Source organism: Sturnira hondurensis, unplaced genomic scaffold (genome assembly GCF_014824575.4).
Source record: "Sturnira hondurensis isolate 20B ecotype Veracruz unplaced genomic scaffold, ASM1482457v3 Scaffold0006413, whole genome shotgun sequence".
Taxonomy (NCBI): domain Eukaryota; kingdom Metazoa; phylum Chordata; class Mammalia; order Chiroptera; family Phyllostomidae; genus Sturnira; species Sturnira hondurensis.
In genome coordinates this window covers 57481205-57496158 of record NW_028079044.1, presented here as the reverse complement: position 1 = coordinate 57496158, position 14954 = coordinate 57481205, and the positions used below count along the sequence as shown (strand labels likewise).

At 57.7% G+C, this 14954-nt stretch overlaps 1 protein-coding gene across 4 annotated transcripts in view; it reads right to left on the bottom strand.

The window, feature by feature from the left end:
• ASAP2 (ArfGAP with SH3 domain, ankyrin repeat and PH domain 2) overlaps window positions 1-14954 on the bottom strand; it is a 129639-nt gene that overhangs the window by 61844 nt on the left and 52841 nt on the right. For all 4 annotated transcript variants that reach the window (XM_037048684.1, XM_037048686.1, XM_037048685.1 and 1 more), the window contains exon 3: window positions 9853-9998. In XM_037048684.1, the coding sequence (XP_036904579.1) occupies window positions 9853-9998 (146 nt within the window). The remainder of the gene's footprint in view (window positions 1-9852; window positions 9999-14954) is intronic.

Below are 14954 nucleotides of genomic sequence, written 5' to 3'. Positions count from 1 at the left end.
TAAAAAGGAATTGTTACAAATGTACACGGAACCCCCACCAAGAGACCGATTAGTAAGGCTTCCACGCCCCTGGGCATTAGTCGCCCGGCTGCCCTCTGCGTTGACACGCTCCTTAGCACCCAGTACACTCACTCAGGGGAGTGGCCCCGGAAACAGTGGCTCGTCTGCCCGGCCCCAGACCGTGTGCCCCGGAGCCCGGATGCCCCGCCCTGGCCGGGGAGCCCTGCGGCATGAGGACTAGCTCTGAGTCTTTCTGGCCAAGAGGGATGAAAACTGAGGCCAAGAGATGACTGCACGTCCCTGGCGCTTGGGTAGCTCCAGCCTCCATTTATAAGTAATGACAGCTTTATGATTTATGGGAAGAGTGAAGTTATCCCTGAGTAAACCCAGGGATATTTTCCTTTGCGTCAAGCAAGCACTGGGCTTTCTCTCATGCACTGGCTTCCCTTTAACAAATGTCTGACATTAGTGACTTTTTCTTACACAGCATGAACGGTCTGAATACAAACTATTCATCTTAGTCTCTGCCATTAACTGTGGATCTCATACCAACAGCAAAGAGGCCACCTGTTAACACAATCCAGGTCCTCTCCCCTTTCCGGGCTGCACGTCGCCCGGGTCCCCTGGACATGTCTGACGAGAGGGGTCAGCACGCAGTCTGCGATCTCACAAGGAGAAAGAAACAGCTCGGTCTGCGGGGCAGGGGGAGAGACAGGGCAGCCGCACAGCAAGAGCCGCCTCGTCATGCCGACACGGCCGCTGATTAGCAAACACAGACAGACACAGAGGGTGTGGGTGGGGGAGCTAGACCAGCCACCGCCATCTTTTCCTGCGGCTCCTTCTCATTATTTTGTTTGTTTGGTGTTAGAATCCTCGACTCCAGCTGGGTCGCTTTCGTCCTGTCTGCAATCCTTTCCTCCCCCAAGTGCCTCCGCAGCTCACGGGGGCGGTCCTCCGGCCACAGTGACCACGGGTCGCTGGCCCCAGCCCTGGACCAGGGAACCAGCATGTTCCCCTCTTGGCTCTGGGCAGCGAGTACGTTTGCTTTGCCAAACAACCGTGCCCCCGATCCGTGCGGAAGCCTGAACCTCGGCAGCATTCTTGCATCGCGGCCCCGATTTTACAGAGCAGCACCGAGGAGAGAGCATCGCATCGGAAAGCGCTGCTGGTGCCGTCTTCCTAGCTCCAGGCTCGCGAGCCTGGGACAGAACGGGCCTGCCCAGGGCGCTCCTCCAGAGCCCTGAAGAGAGTCCAGCCCTCTGTGGGGTGATCTTCCTTTAAAGACCAACTCAGCACTCTGTACAGGGTCAGAGTCCAGCCGTGTCTGCCTCGTGAGTTCACGTCAACACACCTAACGGGGAAGAAGCCTGAGGGGTGGAAAGGACACCAGCTGGGGATCTGAGGGGGTTTCTCTTCTCACCCTGAGCCAGAGCTGCTGTCAGAGGTCCAGAAAAACCGAGGCTGCGAGGCCGCAAAAGCCCCCAGGCCTCGCCGTGGCAGAGCAGGGCACTCTGAGCAGAGGGCTCGGCATTCCCAAGGACGTGCCCGTGGGGAACCGCCAGCACCTGCCTGAAGCTTCAGGTCACCTCCAGGGGCCACAGCCCGAGACCAGGAGGGTGGGTGCACGGGTGGTGGGGCGTGTGACGGTGTCAGAAAAGGCTCTGCCCATTTGCATCCCTGCAAAAAGTCCTATTGGACAGTAACAGCTTGAAAGTGTTTAAGAAGCTTCGAGGTGTATGTAATTGACCTAGAAGGATTAGGTAAGTGCAAGTCAATAAGCAGAGACACAGACACACACACACCCACAAAACCATCACCCAAACCCACACAGGAAACACGCCCACCGCCTCCAAAGGGTCTCTGTGCCCCAGCTCCTGGCTCCTCACACCCCAGTCTCCAGTCCCCGGGCAACCACAGGTCTGCTTCTGACCCCAGTGCACAGTTTGCATGTTCTGGAATGTTCTCTCCATGAACTGATATAGTGTGCACTGCTTTTGGTCGGCGTCCTCCACCACTGCTGTGGGGTCCACCCACGAGGTTGCTCGCTCCTGCCCTGCCCCACCCCCGCCCCAGCAGAATGGTATGGTGTCCCGTCATCTGGCTGTACTGCAAGATGCCCACCTGGATGGCTGAGGACGGCCTTCCCAGCTGTTTGCAGCCTGGGGCTCCGAGGAGGCTCACAAACGAAGCTACCATGATTACTCGTGGGAAGGACTCTTCTCGAAGGACAGGCAGAGGCCTTTGTAGCAGGTGGTGTCTGCGCGAAGTCTGACGGGAGGCAGAGCCCGGAAAACCTTCCAGGAGAGAACTCTGAGGCCAGGGCCTGAGGCAGGTGTGTGCCCGGGGGCATCAAAGAACTGTTCTCTCCATTCCTCGGTGGGCTGCTTGTCCGAAGAATGGGCACCCCGGGAGAAAACGGGGGGATGGGGGAGAAGCCAAAGGTACTAGGTTGGCAAAATGGCCTGAATGAATCACTGAATCCTTACAACCACTCTGAGAAGTAGGTGTCGCCCCCCATGATGGCCACGGAAACACAGGGCCCCCGGATCACACAAGTGAGGAGTGGAGCTGAGCCAAGAGCGTGGGGGCCAGGGCCCTGCCTGCCCTTTAGCACCGGAGAGGGCGGAGCTTGAAGGGGCCAGGCCCACCCCTGACACCTCAGAGCAGGGCAAGCGGAGTCCTGATTCACGCTTCCCCCCACGACGCCGTCCACGCCGGAATCTCCTCTGACCCACTGGTGCACAGAGCACTTCGTCCGGGACGTGTGGTGGCGTTTTCCAAAGGAAACCCGTCTAGGCCACGTTCATTCATGGTCTAAGGGAAGTCACCTCTTCCTTGGGCTATAGCCGGCGCCACCCAGGTTCCCCGGCACGCGCAACCCTGCCCCCACGCTCCCACCGGCAGGGGAGGCACAGCCCCGTCCTGTTTCTCGGCGGCAGAGCCACTATGAAGGTTTGTTTGTTTAATCAGAAAGGCGAGGCAGGCGCCCACCCCCACCCTGAGTGTTTAACCCAAGCTGAGTGGACAAAACAGCTGCCAGAACAGACAGGCCGCTTGCAGGCCAGAGCGGAGAGGGGAGGGCTGACCCAGTCTCTGCTGTCTATGGCGGCCGCACTGCTTTGATCTTGCAAGTTCTCAGTGGAGAAGAGAACAGACTGCACCCCCCCAAGGGGGAAACTGCACCCCCCCCCGCCCCCAAGCCTGCCTGCGCCCACACTGACTGCTCTGAGGGCAGGGGAAGGACCTAGCACCCACACATCCACGATGTCTTCCCAAACCCAAACAGACTGAAGAAACCTAAGCAGCTTTGCACATGCAGGAGCTCCGAGGACGGAGGTTAGGAGGTATCTGCAGGCCTCCATCTCCCCAGGGTGAGTTGGAAACACACCACCCGGGCTGTCCTCTTGGGCAGCGGGTTCCTGACCCCTGAGGTCAGCAATTGGAATCTGGGGGTGCCCCCAACACTCAGTGGCCTGACACACACACCAGGGCTGCTGCCGCCCTCGAGTTTGAGGAGCACAGGCACAGGAAGGGGGTGGGGGCCTGTGATTTTTCTTCTAGCAAGTTCCAGGTGATGAGGCATGTGAGAGGCAGCCACACACTGATGTTTCTCTCCCTCTCTTTCTCCATCCCTTCCCCTCTAAAAATAAATAAAATCTTTAAAAAATTTCTTTTCTGCACCACAGGCAAGGGCTTGACTCTGGGCTGACCATGTCCCCTACGGGACAGGAGACAGCACCGATGGCCCCGGGGCTCACAGCGTCTCTTCTGCATGGTCGCCCTCCTCCAAACACCAGCTCCTTCCCCCGGAGCCTCATTTGGGCTCAAGTCTCCCTACCCTAAAAACCATTCTCTCACTCTCTCGGGTTCTCCGCCCTCCCTGGAGCTGCGAACACCTGCGGTCTTCTCCACCTGCGCCTACTGGTTCTCCTCTAGCTATGGCAGACTGTCTTCTGTCTCTGAGGCAGAGCCAGGCGGGGGAAGGTTGCAGTGGCCTCCCGTCACCAGGGCCAGCAGTCCCTCACCAGGGCTTCTCTTCCCACGGCTGTGCAGCCGGGTGCCGCTGGTCCTCCGCCTTCACACGCACCCTCAACTCCGGCCAGCCCACACGCTCCCCCTGGTCTGACCAAAGTCTTTTTTAAAAGTCTGAGGTCCCCGCATCACGGGAGTTGGCCTTGTCATAGCTGGAAACTGAGAAAATACATAACGACGAAAGAAACAGAAGCAGAGCCTGTTTGCAGTTCATTCATGTTTTCTAACCATTGAAACAGCACGGCCTCCACATGCCTGTCATGTGTTGGTGACACGTGTCCATAAACTGCCATCACGCTATATGCATAGGGACCGGAGGGCGTCTTGTCACAGCCCACAGGCCTCCCCCACCCCCTCCACCCTAGGGGCCCAGGGACACAAGGCCAGACGGGAGTCACTGCCCAGCGCTGCCCCCTCAGGGCTCTGTGGCACCTGTCCAGTGGCCACCGCAGCACAGAGCACGTTCTACTCTCAGTGCCTGTGTGTCTCTGGCCAGATGGGAGTCGTCAGCACTCAGAGCCGTGTCACACCCGAAGGGGCCCAGCACCCAGCACCCCATCCGTCACCCTGCTCAGCCGGGCTCTCCCCGCCACGCCTACAGCCTGGCCCCACCCCGCCCTCTCCCAGAGGCTTTCCCACTTCCTCTGACCTTCCCTCCGACCTCTACATGTCATCGCGCCATGGGGATGGAGGGTGGGTGGAACTGCTTTTCCAAAAACACAGAAACAGCATCAAAGTCTGATTCACACACATGACGGCTGACGTGCAGCCTATGGCTTCTGCCATCTCAGTCCAATGAGGGGACACATTTGCATGGCGCTCCGGGACTTGTGAGAGGAGGAAGCAGCTTCGTGAGCGGGAAGCCTTGGGAGCCCGAGATGAAGGATTCCGACTGTGTGTGAGGCTGGGGTGAACGCTCGGTGGCAGGGTTCTGGGATTCAGAGAGGTTGCCAGGGGCCACCCGAAAGCTCCGCCCCCAGGGCACCCCGGCCCACACTCCTGCTTCGCCACCAGCCTCACAGCCCCAGTCGTCTTGCTTCCCAGCCCGCGGCGCAGGGTGCAGAAGAGACAGGCACTGATCACGGCAATCAGAAGTAAAGAGCATCGGAGTATTAAATCGAAGGTGCCGGGAATGGAGAGAGACAGTCTGGCCCCAGTCGGACGCTCCCAACACCAACAACAAGCCAGTGGAGTCGTCCCCGGATTGCAGCTGAATCCACGCATTTATGCCCCCAAGCCAGGGCATGTCTCCTTCCCCAAAAGATGCAATTAGGATGGGTGCTTCTGTTCCATAAGAAAAAATGGAAAACAGTTAAGAACACAGGACAAAGAAGTCAAAGGGAAGTGCGTGGAATAAGGATCTCAGGGAGGAAACCTCCGTGTTTTCGGCAATGAGGGGAGCTCTGCAGCCACGGAGAAGCAGCTCCTGTGTGACCCGAGACTGACGGGCCTGCTGTACTGGGGCCGGTGCCACCAGCCAGGGGCCTCTTGGCCAGGCACTGTGCGCCGCAGCACCCAGGCAAAGCCACGCTCGACCCCTCACCCCCCAACTGACCCTCACCAGCTCTTGACTCTGCCTATTGCGTCTTCTAGCTCCAATCACTTGTGGCAAAAAACCTCAAAAAGCATGGCACATGCACGCTGGTTGGTGGAACTTTCCAGTTCCGTGCTCAGGCTGAGTGATCTGACAATCCTCGGCCAGCCGCTCCCGGGTCTCACACTGGGTGTCCAACCTGGCCTCAGCCTCCGTGGGCCCGGTGGTCCGCGCCCAGAGCGGGCTCTGCAGCCTGGAGGACCCACTCCGACACCGAGTCTCTGCAGCCAGAGGCAGAGGCTGCAGACCTGCCACTGCCCACTCAGAAACGCATCCTTCCAGGCGGCCACTCATTCATGAAAAAGGCGCTTCTCGGTGCAGGTGTGGCCTTTGGAACAAAACCTCCCCAGCATTGTCACAGCCACCTGCTGAGAGGAAAGGAGCCCAAGGCACCGGGCTGAGCGTGTAAGCGGTTCAACACAGGTGGTCCATTTCGGGGATGCCCCGCTTCCTCCTCCATCCTGCACAGCTGCAGGGAAGCCACAGATTCCTGCAGGTGAGAGGCCCACCCGTTGGTCACCAAGTCTCGCTGTACAGTAAGTTGGCCTTTCTTTGGAGGTGTTCCAACTGCTTTGTACACATTCTTTTCACGCCGAAGCAGGTGGGCGGTCGTTATTATTCTTCCCGACAAGAGGCAGAATCGAGACTCTGAGCCACGTAGAATGGCAAGGTTTTTTATACGCCCAGGGAAGAGCAAACGCAAGGTTTTAAAAATAAGAGATAGGAGAGATGTGACCAAAAATAGGAATAAGAATGGTATACGAAACACCAAAAAAGGAGAATTTTCCTATGATCAGCTCACTCTCAGCAACCGCTTCGTAGAAGCCGCTACTTGGCCTCCGTCGCTCTCTGCCTCTCCGTTTCTCTGTCTCTCTCTCCGCTCCCCGCCCCCTCTGATCTCTGCCAGAAGCAGGGGGAGTAAACCCCACCTCCACGAAGTGAAAGAGAAACCGGGAGTAAAGCACATGGACTTCAAGTGACATATCGCTGAGGAGTGAGCTTATCATAATGACACTAACATGTCACCTGTGGGCTGGGCTTTAACTTACAAAAAACCTTGGGCTTTTACACCTCTGACCTTGGCAGTGGCCTCAGGTGGCCCTGCGAAGTGGGCATGGTTTTCTCCTCCTTGCTCTGAGGAAGCCCTGGCGGGCAGCGTGCCCGGCGGCCTGTCTGCTGCACTCTCCCACTCACCACCCCTCTGCTGGGTCCTTCCCCTCCCGGAGTTTCAGCACCACAGTGGGAAGAGCACGGGTGGGGAGTGTTAAGACCCAGCTCTGACTCCCCACTCAGTCCCTTGCTAGTAAGGACTCGGTGAGATGAAGGTCACACACCTGCAGGAGCACTGACCGTGCCGGCACGCCCCGGGCCAGGTCAGCACTTCCCACACGGCGCCCAGGGGGTGGCAGCACCCCTAAGGCACTGGCTGCAGGGACTCCGGCATGTTCCCGAGGCACGGGCCATTTTACAGCTGAGAAGACCTATGGTGGGGTCAGCTGAATGCAGACAGTGTCTTGGTGTGGGAAACGGACTGGCCTCCCACGTGTCACCCCGCTGGGCCCTCCCGTGCCTCCTCCTGGAACCCCTTTCCCTGCTCTGTCTGGCTGGGTGCTACCTGCTGACTCACTCATTTCCCTTTCTCGGCTTCCCTCTCCGCTTTGCCAAAACACGCCCTTCAGGGGCTGCCGAGAGGGGGCGTGCGGGGACGGAACTTCCCGAGCCTTACCCACGGGGCGGGCCTCCGACCCTGGCGCTCAGCTGGCTGGGTGTTACCTCCAGGGTGGAAGACGGTTCCCCGGCATGTCAGGGGGCCACTCCAGACCTTCACGTTCCCCGAGGTACCACCGACAAGTCCAAGGCCATTGAGGTTCTTAATCCCATGCATTTCAGGGAAGTGTTTAGGGTCTTTTGCCACTTCACACAGAGATGCCTGGGGACAGGTCCTCTCTGTCCCTATGCCGGACACTCGCGCACCCTTCACTGTGCAGAACCTCCTCTGCTCTGCGGCGCCCACAAAGGCCCCTCGGCTCGCGTCTCTCTTTCTGAAATGCCTGTGGGTTGCATGCTGAACCTGGAGGTTAACCCTCATTTGGGCTTTTATCCATTCCTACTTTGTCATCTTTTCAACCTATTTTTTGAGAGACGACTTCCACTCCAAGCCTTCTCACGGGCTTTTTCCTTTGATGTTTTCTTACTCCGACGGGCCCCCTGCTCTCTCGCAGCAGGCTGCACCGGCTCCTCTTCCGATGCCGTGTCTACTCTGATTTCCCTGGGGAATTAAACACAGTGTCTTTAGACGTCGCCTGCTGTTCTTCCCTCGCCTCCATTTCTTTCTTGTTTACTTTGGTCTGTTGAAGAGGCGGGTGCTAAGGAGCTGCTCTGCGGTGCCCGCCAGGGGCTGGGAGGCCAGGCTGACGCTGTCACGAGAAGACCCGCATGTCAACATCGACAGCACTCTTCCTGGGGCCGTTCGGTCTCTCCGGTTCAAGGAAAAAGAGTAAAAAAGCTCAGGTCTGACTCGGTGGTGAGGTCAGCACGTCTGCCCGTGTGCCGGGAGCAGGGCCGGAAGGGGGCCGGGGCTCTGACACTCAGCAAGCGCGCTGGTGGCCCGTTTGGGACCAGACTACACAGGCCACAAACTTGAGGGAAGACCCAAGAGACTTCAAATTAAGCCAAGAAAAAAAACAAAACAAACAAAAAAACACCAAACCTTAAGCACAACAACAATTTAAAAAAAAACCCATTTTATTTATTTTTAGAGAGAGGGGACAGGAAGGAGAAAGAGGGGGAGAGAAACATCAATGTGTGGTTGCCTGTCATGTGTCCCCTACCAGGGACCCAGCCGGCAACCCAGGCGTGTGCCCTGACCGGGAACCAAACCAGCGACCTTCTGCTTCACAGGCCTGTGCTCAATCCACTGAGCTACACCAGCCAGGGCTACATTTCTTTTTTCATATCAATGTATGGTTGCCTCTCATGCATCCCATGCTGGGAACTGGCCCGCAACCCAGGCATGTGCCCTGACTGGGAATTGAACCGCGATCCTTTGGTTCACAGGCCCGCGCTCAATCCATTGAGCTACACCAGCCAGGGCTCAACAGCAACTTTTTATTTTCGCCATTTCCAACTGGGACACTTTGCACGTGAAGACAGGGAGAGCAATGGAGAGACAGAGAGCCAGGAGGGTAGGGTGCACGTGGAGACAGGGAGAGCGATGGAGAGACGGAGAGCCAGGAGGGTAGGGGACCCCTTCCTGTTACGAACTCCCACGGGGGTCCCCTGGCATCGGCCCTGCCAAGGCCAGGCTGGCACACCCGCCCCCATCACCACTTTGGGAACAAGGACCTATTTTTTCACTTGTTATGAGCCTGCTGACAGGAGCAATGAAAAAGACACTGTTGTCTGCGACCTACAGAGAAAGCGTCACTGAGTTCTCGACCCAGTCTGGTCGCCTGTGACCTCTGGGAGAAGCTGAGGGAGAAAAACAGGAAGGAGATGCTGGGACGGCCCCAGTGGACATTCCCCGGGTGGAAGAAATGACCCGGCGGTCCCAAACGCCCTCGCAGGCTGCCCGCTTCTTCAGAATTCCATTCCCACCACAAGGACGGGGGCGGGGGGCAGGGACTGGGACGGCTGGGGGCTGCTGGGTTCCAGGAAGAACACCATTCACCCTGCTTTCCCAGGCACCCCCCGAGGGCCCGAAGTACCGCTCCCCGCTTCCACACTTCCTTAAACGTGAGGCCTTCTTTTTAGGCTCCACATTTGGGAGAAGAAAAGGCTTCAACTATTCACAGTAATTTCTGGGCTCTGATTCAGGTTACCTTGCTCTGCAAGACAGGTCTGAAACATGTGTATTCAATATTTTAGGTTTAAACACCGATTGCAATTACCAGGAACAGACTTGGCTGTGCCATTCAAAACCTATTAAATATGGAAGTCGGGGCCCCCGAAAACACGAACACATTCACGCATTTCGTCCCACAGCTGTGCACAGTGGAAGTGCCAAGCTGAGCTTTCAGACTCACTCAATGTCCCCATTCTAAGATGGATTCCAAAGTGACCTAATGTGCATGGAAAATGCGGTGCCTGCGGGACCCCGTGAGCGAGGAAACCCATTCGTAGCTTAGAGAACGAACCTTAAAGATCCTCTCCAGACCACCTCGCCCACTGAAGGAGCACAGGGCTTCCTACGCCGCCCAGGGCCGTGGTGGGCGCAGGACACTCACCAGGTTCTTGAAGAGCGCCGTCAGCTCCTTGGTGAACACCGAGAACTTGAGGAACGCGCTCCCCAGGTCCGGGTCATCCCTGCACACGCAGTTGCCACCAAACTTCTCCAGTGCCTGGGTGTACTGCTCCTCGTTCTCCACGTGAGCTGCGCGGCAACACAAGACAGGTCAGTGCTCCAGCCCACACGCTCTGCCCCACCAGCTGCTTCTTGGCTGCAGATAAAACTGGACAGGTGAGCAGAATACAAATCTGAGGTAGGTCGAGTGAGGTGAGCCAGGAGCAGAAGTGACTGCTGTCATGACGACAGCATACTGTGCTGGCCACAGGTCCCCAAGCCCGAGAGTGATAAGCAGAAGGGGAGGAGGGAGCCCCCAAGCCTACAGCTCATAGGATAAGACTGCCAAGGCCACCCCAACACCTTCCACATCTCTGAGGACTCCTCCTGCATTGTGGCAAAAGCCACCTGCCCAATTACCCCTGTGGGAGAGGGCGGCTTGTGTCTAGTGTGAAACTCACGACTCTGGCCACAGAGCCTCCTTCCAACACAGGCAGAGCCTGGTCCTCGGAGTTGGGGCCAGGGAGCAAAGGCCAGTGGGTGCACCTTCTGTCCCAGGCCCCGCCTTCCCTGAGCCCAGGCCCCGCCTTCCCTGACTACTCCTCTGCATCCCACAGACTCATCCTTCCCTTGACTTTCACAGCTCTGCCTGGTGCCGGGTGTCTGGCTGGGTGTCTTCCTGTCCTTGCACTTGGCCCATTACACTGGGATGGCCTGGTATGCGTGCTCCCCGATACGGAGAGAGGACAGGGGCTGGGTTTCATTCATCTGCGTGCCTGAACTGAAGGACAGCCCACCTGCAGTGGTTGTTGGGATGCAAAGAGCAAACCCAGCCGACGGTATCTTACTGTCCGAGGCCTCAGAGCAGCGCCTTACAGAGTGGGAGCCTGGGTGTGGGGTCTGCAGCCCAACGGTTCCCGGCTCCTGCGGACTGTGGGCACCATCACGGGTCCTCACCAGACTAGACTCCAGAATCCCGCCCCAGACCTCCAAGTGGGGACGGGGAGGGGCCAGGGGACACAGGCAATGCTGGTATCATAATGTGGTTGGACAGAACCCCCTCCCTCTGGGTGAGACCCTCTAAATGAGTCCAGCCAGTCTTTGCTGAAACAACTTCCGTTCGTAAGGACACCCAACATCCGCTTTTTCATCCTCTCAATTAGAAATGGAACATGACCGCTTCACAGGCAGGACAGGGCAGGCAGACACGCCACATGAACTTGCACATGAACTTGCACGTGAACTCAACCAGCTTCCCTGGGGTAATAAAGCCACTGTCAGCCACAGCCAACGCCTGGGTGGGGCCTGACAACTGGGGCCAAGGAAGGGAATGTTTGTTTTCGGGGTGGGGCAGTGGGGGGCATAGCCCTTGCCCGGAGACGGATCCCTCTGACCTGTGACCACTGTTACCACCCCTCCTGCTGAGGAGGCGCCCTGCCCTTGACCTCCAGTGGCATTTACATGTCTTAGGGGATTCCTGAGTGGATCTAACAAACACCAAAGATAATTCATTTCACTGTTCAAGCCCTTTTCCTTTACTATTTTTTTTGGACATTCCAGAAAAAGACCTGCATCTCTAAGACCACGCTCGGCCAACGGGGCGGCTGTGCTGCGTCATTCCCTCCCACAGGGGCTCTGTCTCAGTCACACGAGGGCTGAAGGCCTGTGGGGAAACACTCACAAGGCCAAGGTGCAACACAGAAAGGGTGCGAGTCCAGCCACACTCAGCACACACCCAACCGCGCTGATAACAGAGTTCACAGCAGCCCGACGTCATTTACACTGACCAGAAAGGTTTCTCCGGAGCTTACACCAGCTTTCTAGGACACGTCTTCTGTCCCATAACCCCAACAGGAAACGGGGGCCCAAAGACAGCAAATGACTCGAGCCAGGAAGCAGAGCCGAACATGGCCGTGGGGGCTCCAACCAGGTCTGTCTGGCCCTGCAGCCCGCTCTCCTCCTGCTCCGCTTCACCGGTGAGCACCGGTGAGCAGCCGGCCTCGCCGAGAGCCCGGGAGCCCATGCACGGGGTTTTCCACGGCTCCGCTTCGGAGGCGGTCATTCCCGCCTTCCGTTTCCCAAGACTCTTCAGTCCAGAACCTGTGGTCAACCGCGGAGGCCGCCCCTGTCCAACCACATGCTATTTTAACGGTCTCCAACGGGTGGTTCAGATGCGGGCAATTCCGGTTTCAGAAGGAGCCACAGCCACCAGCAGACGTCTGGTGACGCCACTCTGGCAAGGGAAACAGACCTGCTGAGGCCACGGCGGCCCTCGGACCCTCAGGGACACTCTAAGGGGACACCCCGATGGCAGGGAGGGAATCCGCTTTTCATGATTAGGTGGCCTTGAACCTTGTGTTCCATTTACCCGGACAACTCTGAGGCGTGATTACCACCACCTGTCGTCTTCTGAAAAAACAGGGAGCTCAGAGTACTGATGTGATTTCCCCAAGGTCTCACGGTGCGTAAGAGGTGGGGTGGGGACTGGATCCACCCTCTGCTCACTGCGCAGGCCACCTCCCAGCCCTCTGGCCACCTGTGGGAAGGAACCTGCCCGCCCTTCCCGGGCAGTCAGCCAACCTGGCACTGAGGTAGCACAGCCATGCTGTGCGTCCCAGCACCCAGTGTAGATGAACTTCCCGCCGTCCCTCCTTCTGGGCCTCCCTGCCCAGAAGGTGGTATAGGCCACATTTAAAAAAAATTCTTTCCCTTGTAAGTCTCCAAAACAGTGGAATGATGCCAGCAACGCCAACGGTGATCCATCCGTTTTTGCCTCATTATTATCATCCTCATCCACCACCTCACGCGTCCAGCTGATCCCATGTATTTACATTCAAAGGGTTTCCACCTACTGTGGCCATCGTTTTCTGACACTCGGACTGTCCCAGCCTGGCCCATCGGAAAACCTCTTCGTGTTGATCTGGCTGAGGTTTGGAACGCAAATTTCTCTCCTTGCCAACACACCAGAACTTCGCCACAGAGCCCGCAGCCCGTGTCTCCCCAGGTCTCCCTGGGGCACCACCCTGTGCGGAGCCCACGGCCAAAGCAGCCGGCCCGCCCAAACACGTCTGCTGGCTGACCGGCCGCTCCAGGTCTCCCCGAGTGTGAGAGTTTCCTACCAGAGAACAGAAAGTAGTCGAGCGCCTTTATTTTTCTTTTGCCAAAAACAAATTTAAAATAGGAACTGAAAATAAATAGCTTGGGAATAAAGTTTCTGGAAAGAACCCAAACCAGGGCGATCAGCTTTTATTTACAGACTTGTGAAAGCTGTTCTTCTAAAAAGAGCTCGCTCTCCACCTCCCCCCCGTTCAAACTTATCTTTAACTCTTATTACCGGTCCAGCCCCAAGGATCTTTGATGTGGGAGGGACCTGAGAACCGGAAATCGGAGTCACAGAGACCAGAGGTAAGACCCTGTCTCTCCCCTACTCAAAGCCTTCCCTGGGGCCACACCTCACTGCACAAACGTCGGGCCATCCCCCAAGCCACTCGGGGGCTGGGGGGGGGGAGGAGTGAGAGACCACCCTCCCCAGGAGAAGGGTCAGTGCACGTAGTTCAAGCAAAAACCACTGGACCCAAAAAGAACAGGAGCGGCCCCTTTGCTCCCACTCAACAGGCCGCAGCTCGGCAGGAAGCCAGCCACCAACCCAGTGCCGCTCGGGGACGGGCAGGGGACCCACAGCCAGTGCCACCACCTTCACTTCCATCTCCAGCATTTCACTCCTTAATTCCTGCCTCTACTATTGGAGGGGGACACAGGGACACAAAGATGCGTGTGATCAGTGATATATTGGGCAAGGCACGCTGACCCATGCCCTGCTGGCCTGCAGGCTGCCAGGCCGTGTGCTGGGTGCTAAGGGCCCTGAGATGCCAAGGAGGGGGCATCTGAGCTGGGGCACCAAGGTTGAGTAGGAATTTCCAGAGAAGCAGCAAGACCAGGAAGGCACTCACCTCAGGGACACACACAGGGTCCCAAGTGTCTGGGGCCGTGAGCGCTTTCTTGGCTGTAAAGTGTCTGCCTGCCTCTAGCTCCCCAGTCTCAAAACCATCTCAGGCAGCACAGGCTCACGTCCCGTCCTGCGTGGGGCCACCCGAGCCCACGGCCACCCATGCCCACTACCAGGTCTTCTCGGGTAGTCTAGGCTCCGCACTCGGCAGACAAGGGAACCGGAGCTCGGAGACGGTGCTGACTCGCCCAGGTCCCCGTGGCTGGTTTGCAGAGCGTGCCCTGACACCTGGCCCTCCGAGGGTCTTCCTAGCATACCAGGAGCTATGTCTCCACTCGCTCATCACGTCATCCCCACCTCAACTACAGGCTGACGCATACATGGGCCAGTCCTGCAGCCCCGCCCACACAGAGCACCAACACCAGGTGCCACAGCCACAGAGAAGGGGGGGCAGGACAGTGGGCAGGTAGCCCATGGCCGCCCGGCCTCAGTCTCAGTGGCCGCTCTGACTAGGACCCTGCGCCCCCCTGCCCCTGGCCAGACACTTGGCTTTGTCCCCTGCCATTTCCTGCACTTTCTCCACCGTGCAATGCTCCTTTCTGCTTTCCACTCTTCATTCAAAACTCATTTCTGTTCAGTCTCCCCTGCGGCACCCCCTCTGACCATACGGAAACCCCCAGGCCCAGGGACGCCATCCCAGCCTGGCATCTAGACAGGTTACATGCTCAGCACGGACAGCTAGCAATGGAATCATCAAGGTCAAGGTGGGCTATCAGAATGTGAAAACTTTTGTCTGTCGTCACCCCATATTCTTTGATCCTACCCTGTATTAGCGACGAGCAGTGACAGTTGGAAGCCTGTGTAAATAGCTCAACTCCGACACTGCTGTATGAGATGCGCGCTGCGTGCAGGAAGCCCACTTGGGAGGAAAGGAGGAGGGGGCGGTAAAGAACCGAGACGGATCGCCGATGTCTGTTCCTGCTGGTCCCCGTCCCTTTAGACTAAGGGCTCAGGGTAGAGAAGACGCATCTTTCATTTATCAAGCCAGTATTTCCTGAATGCCTACAGTCCATGGAGAACATTCCAGGGCACTGAAGGGT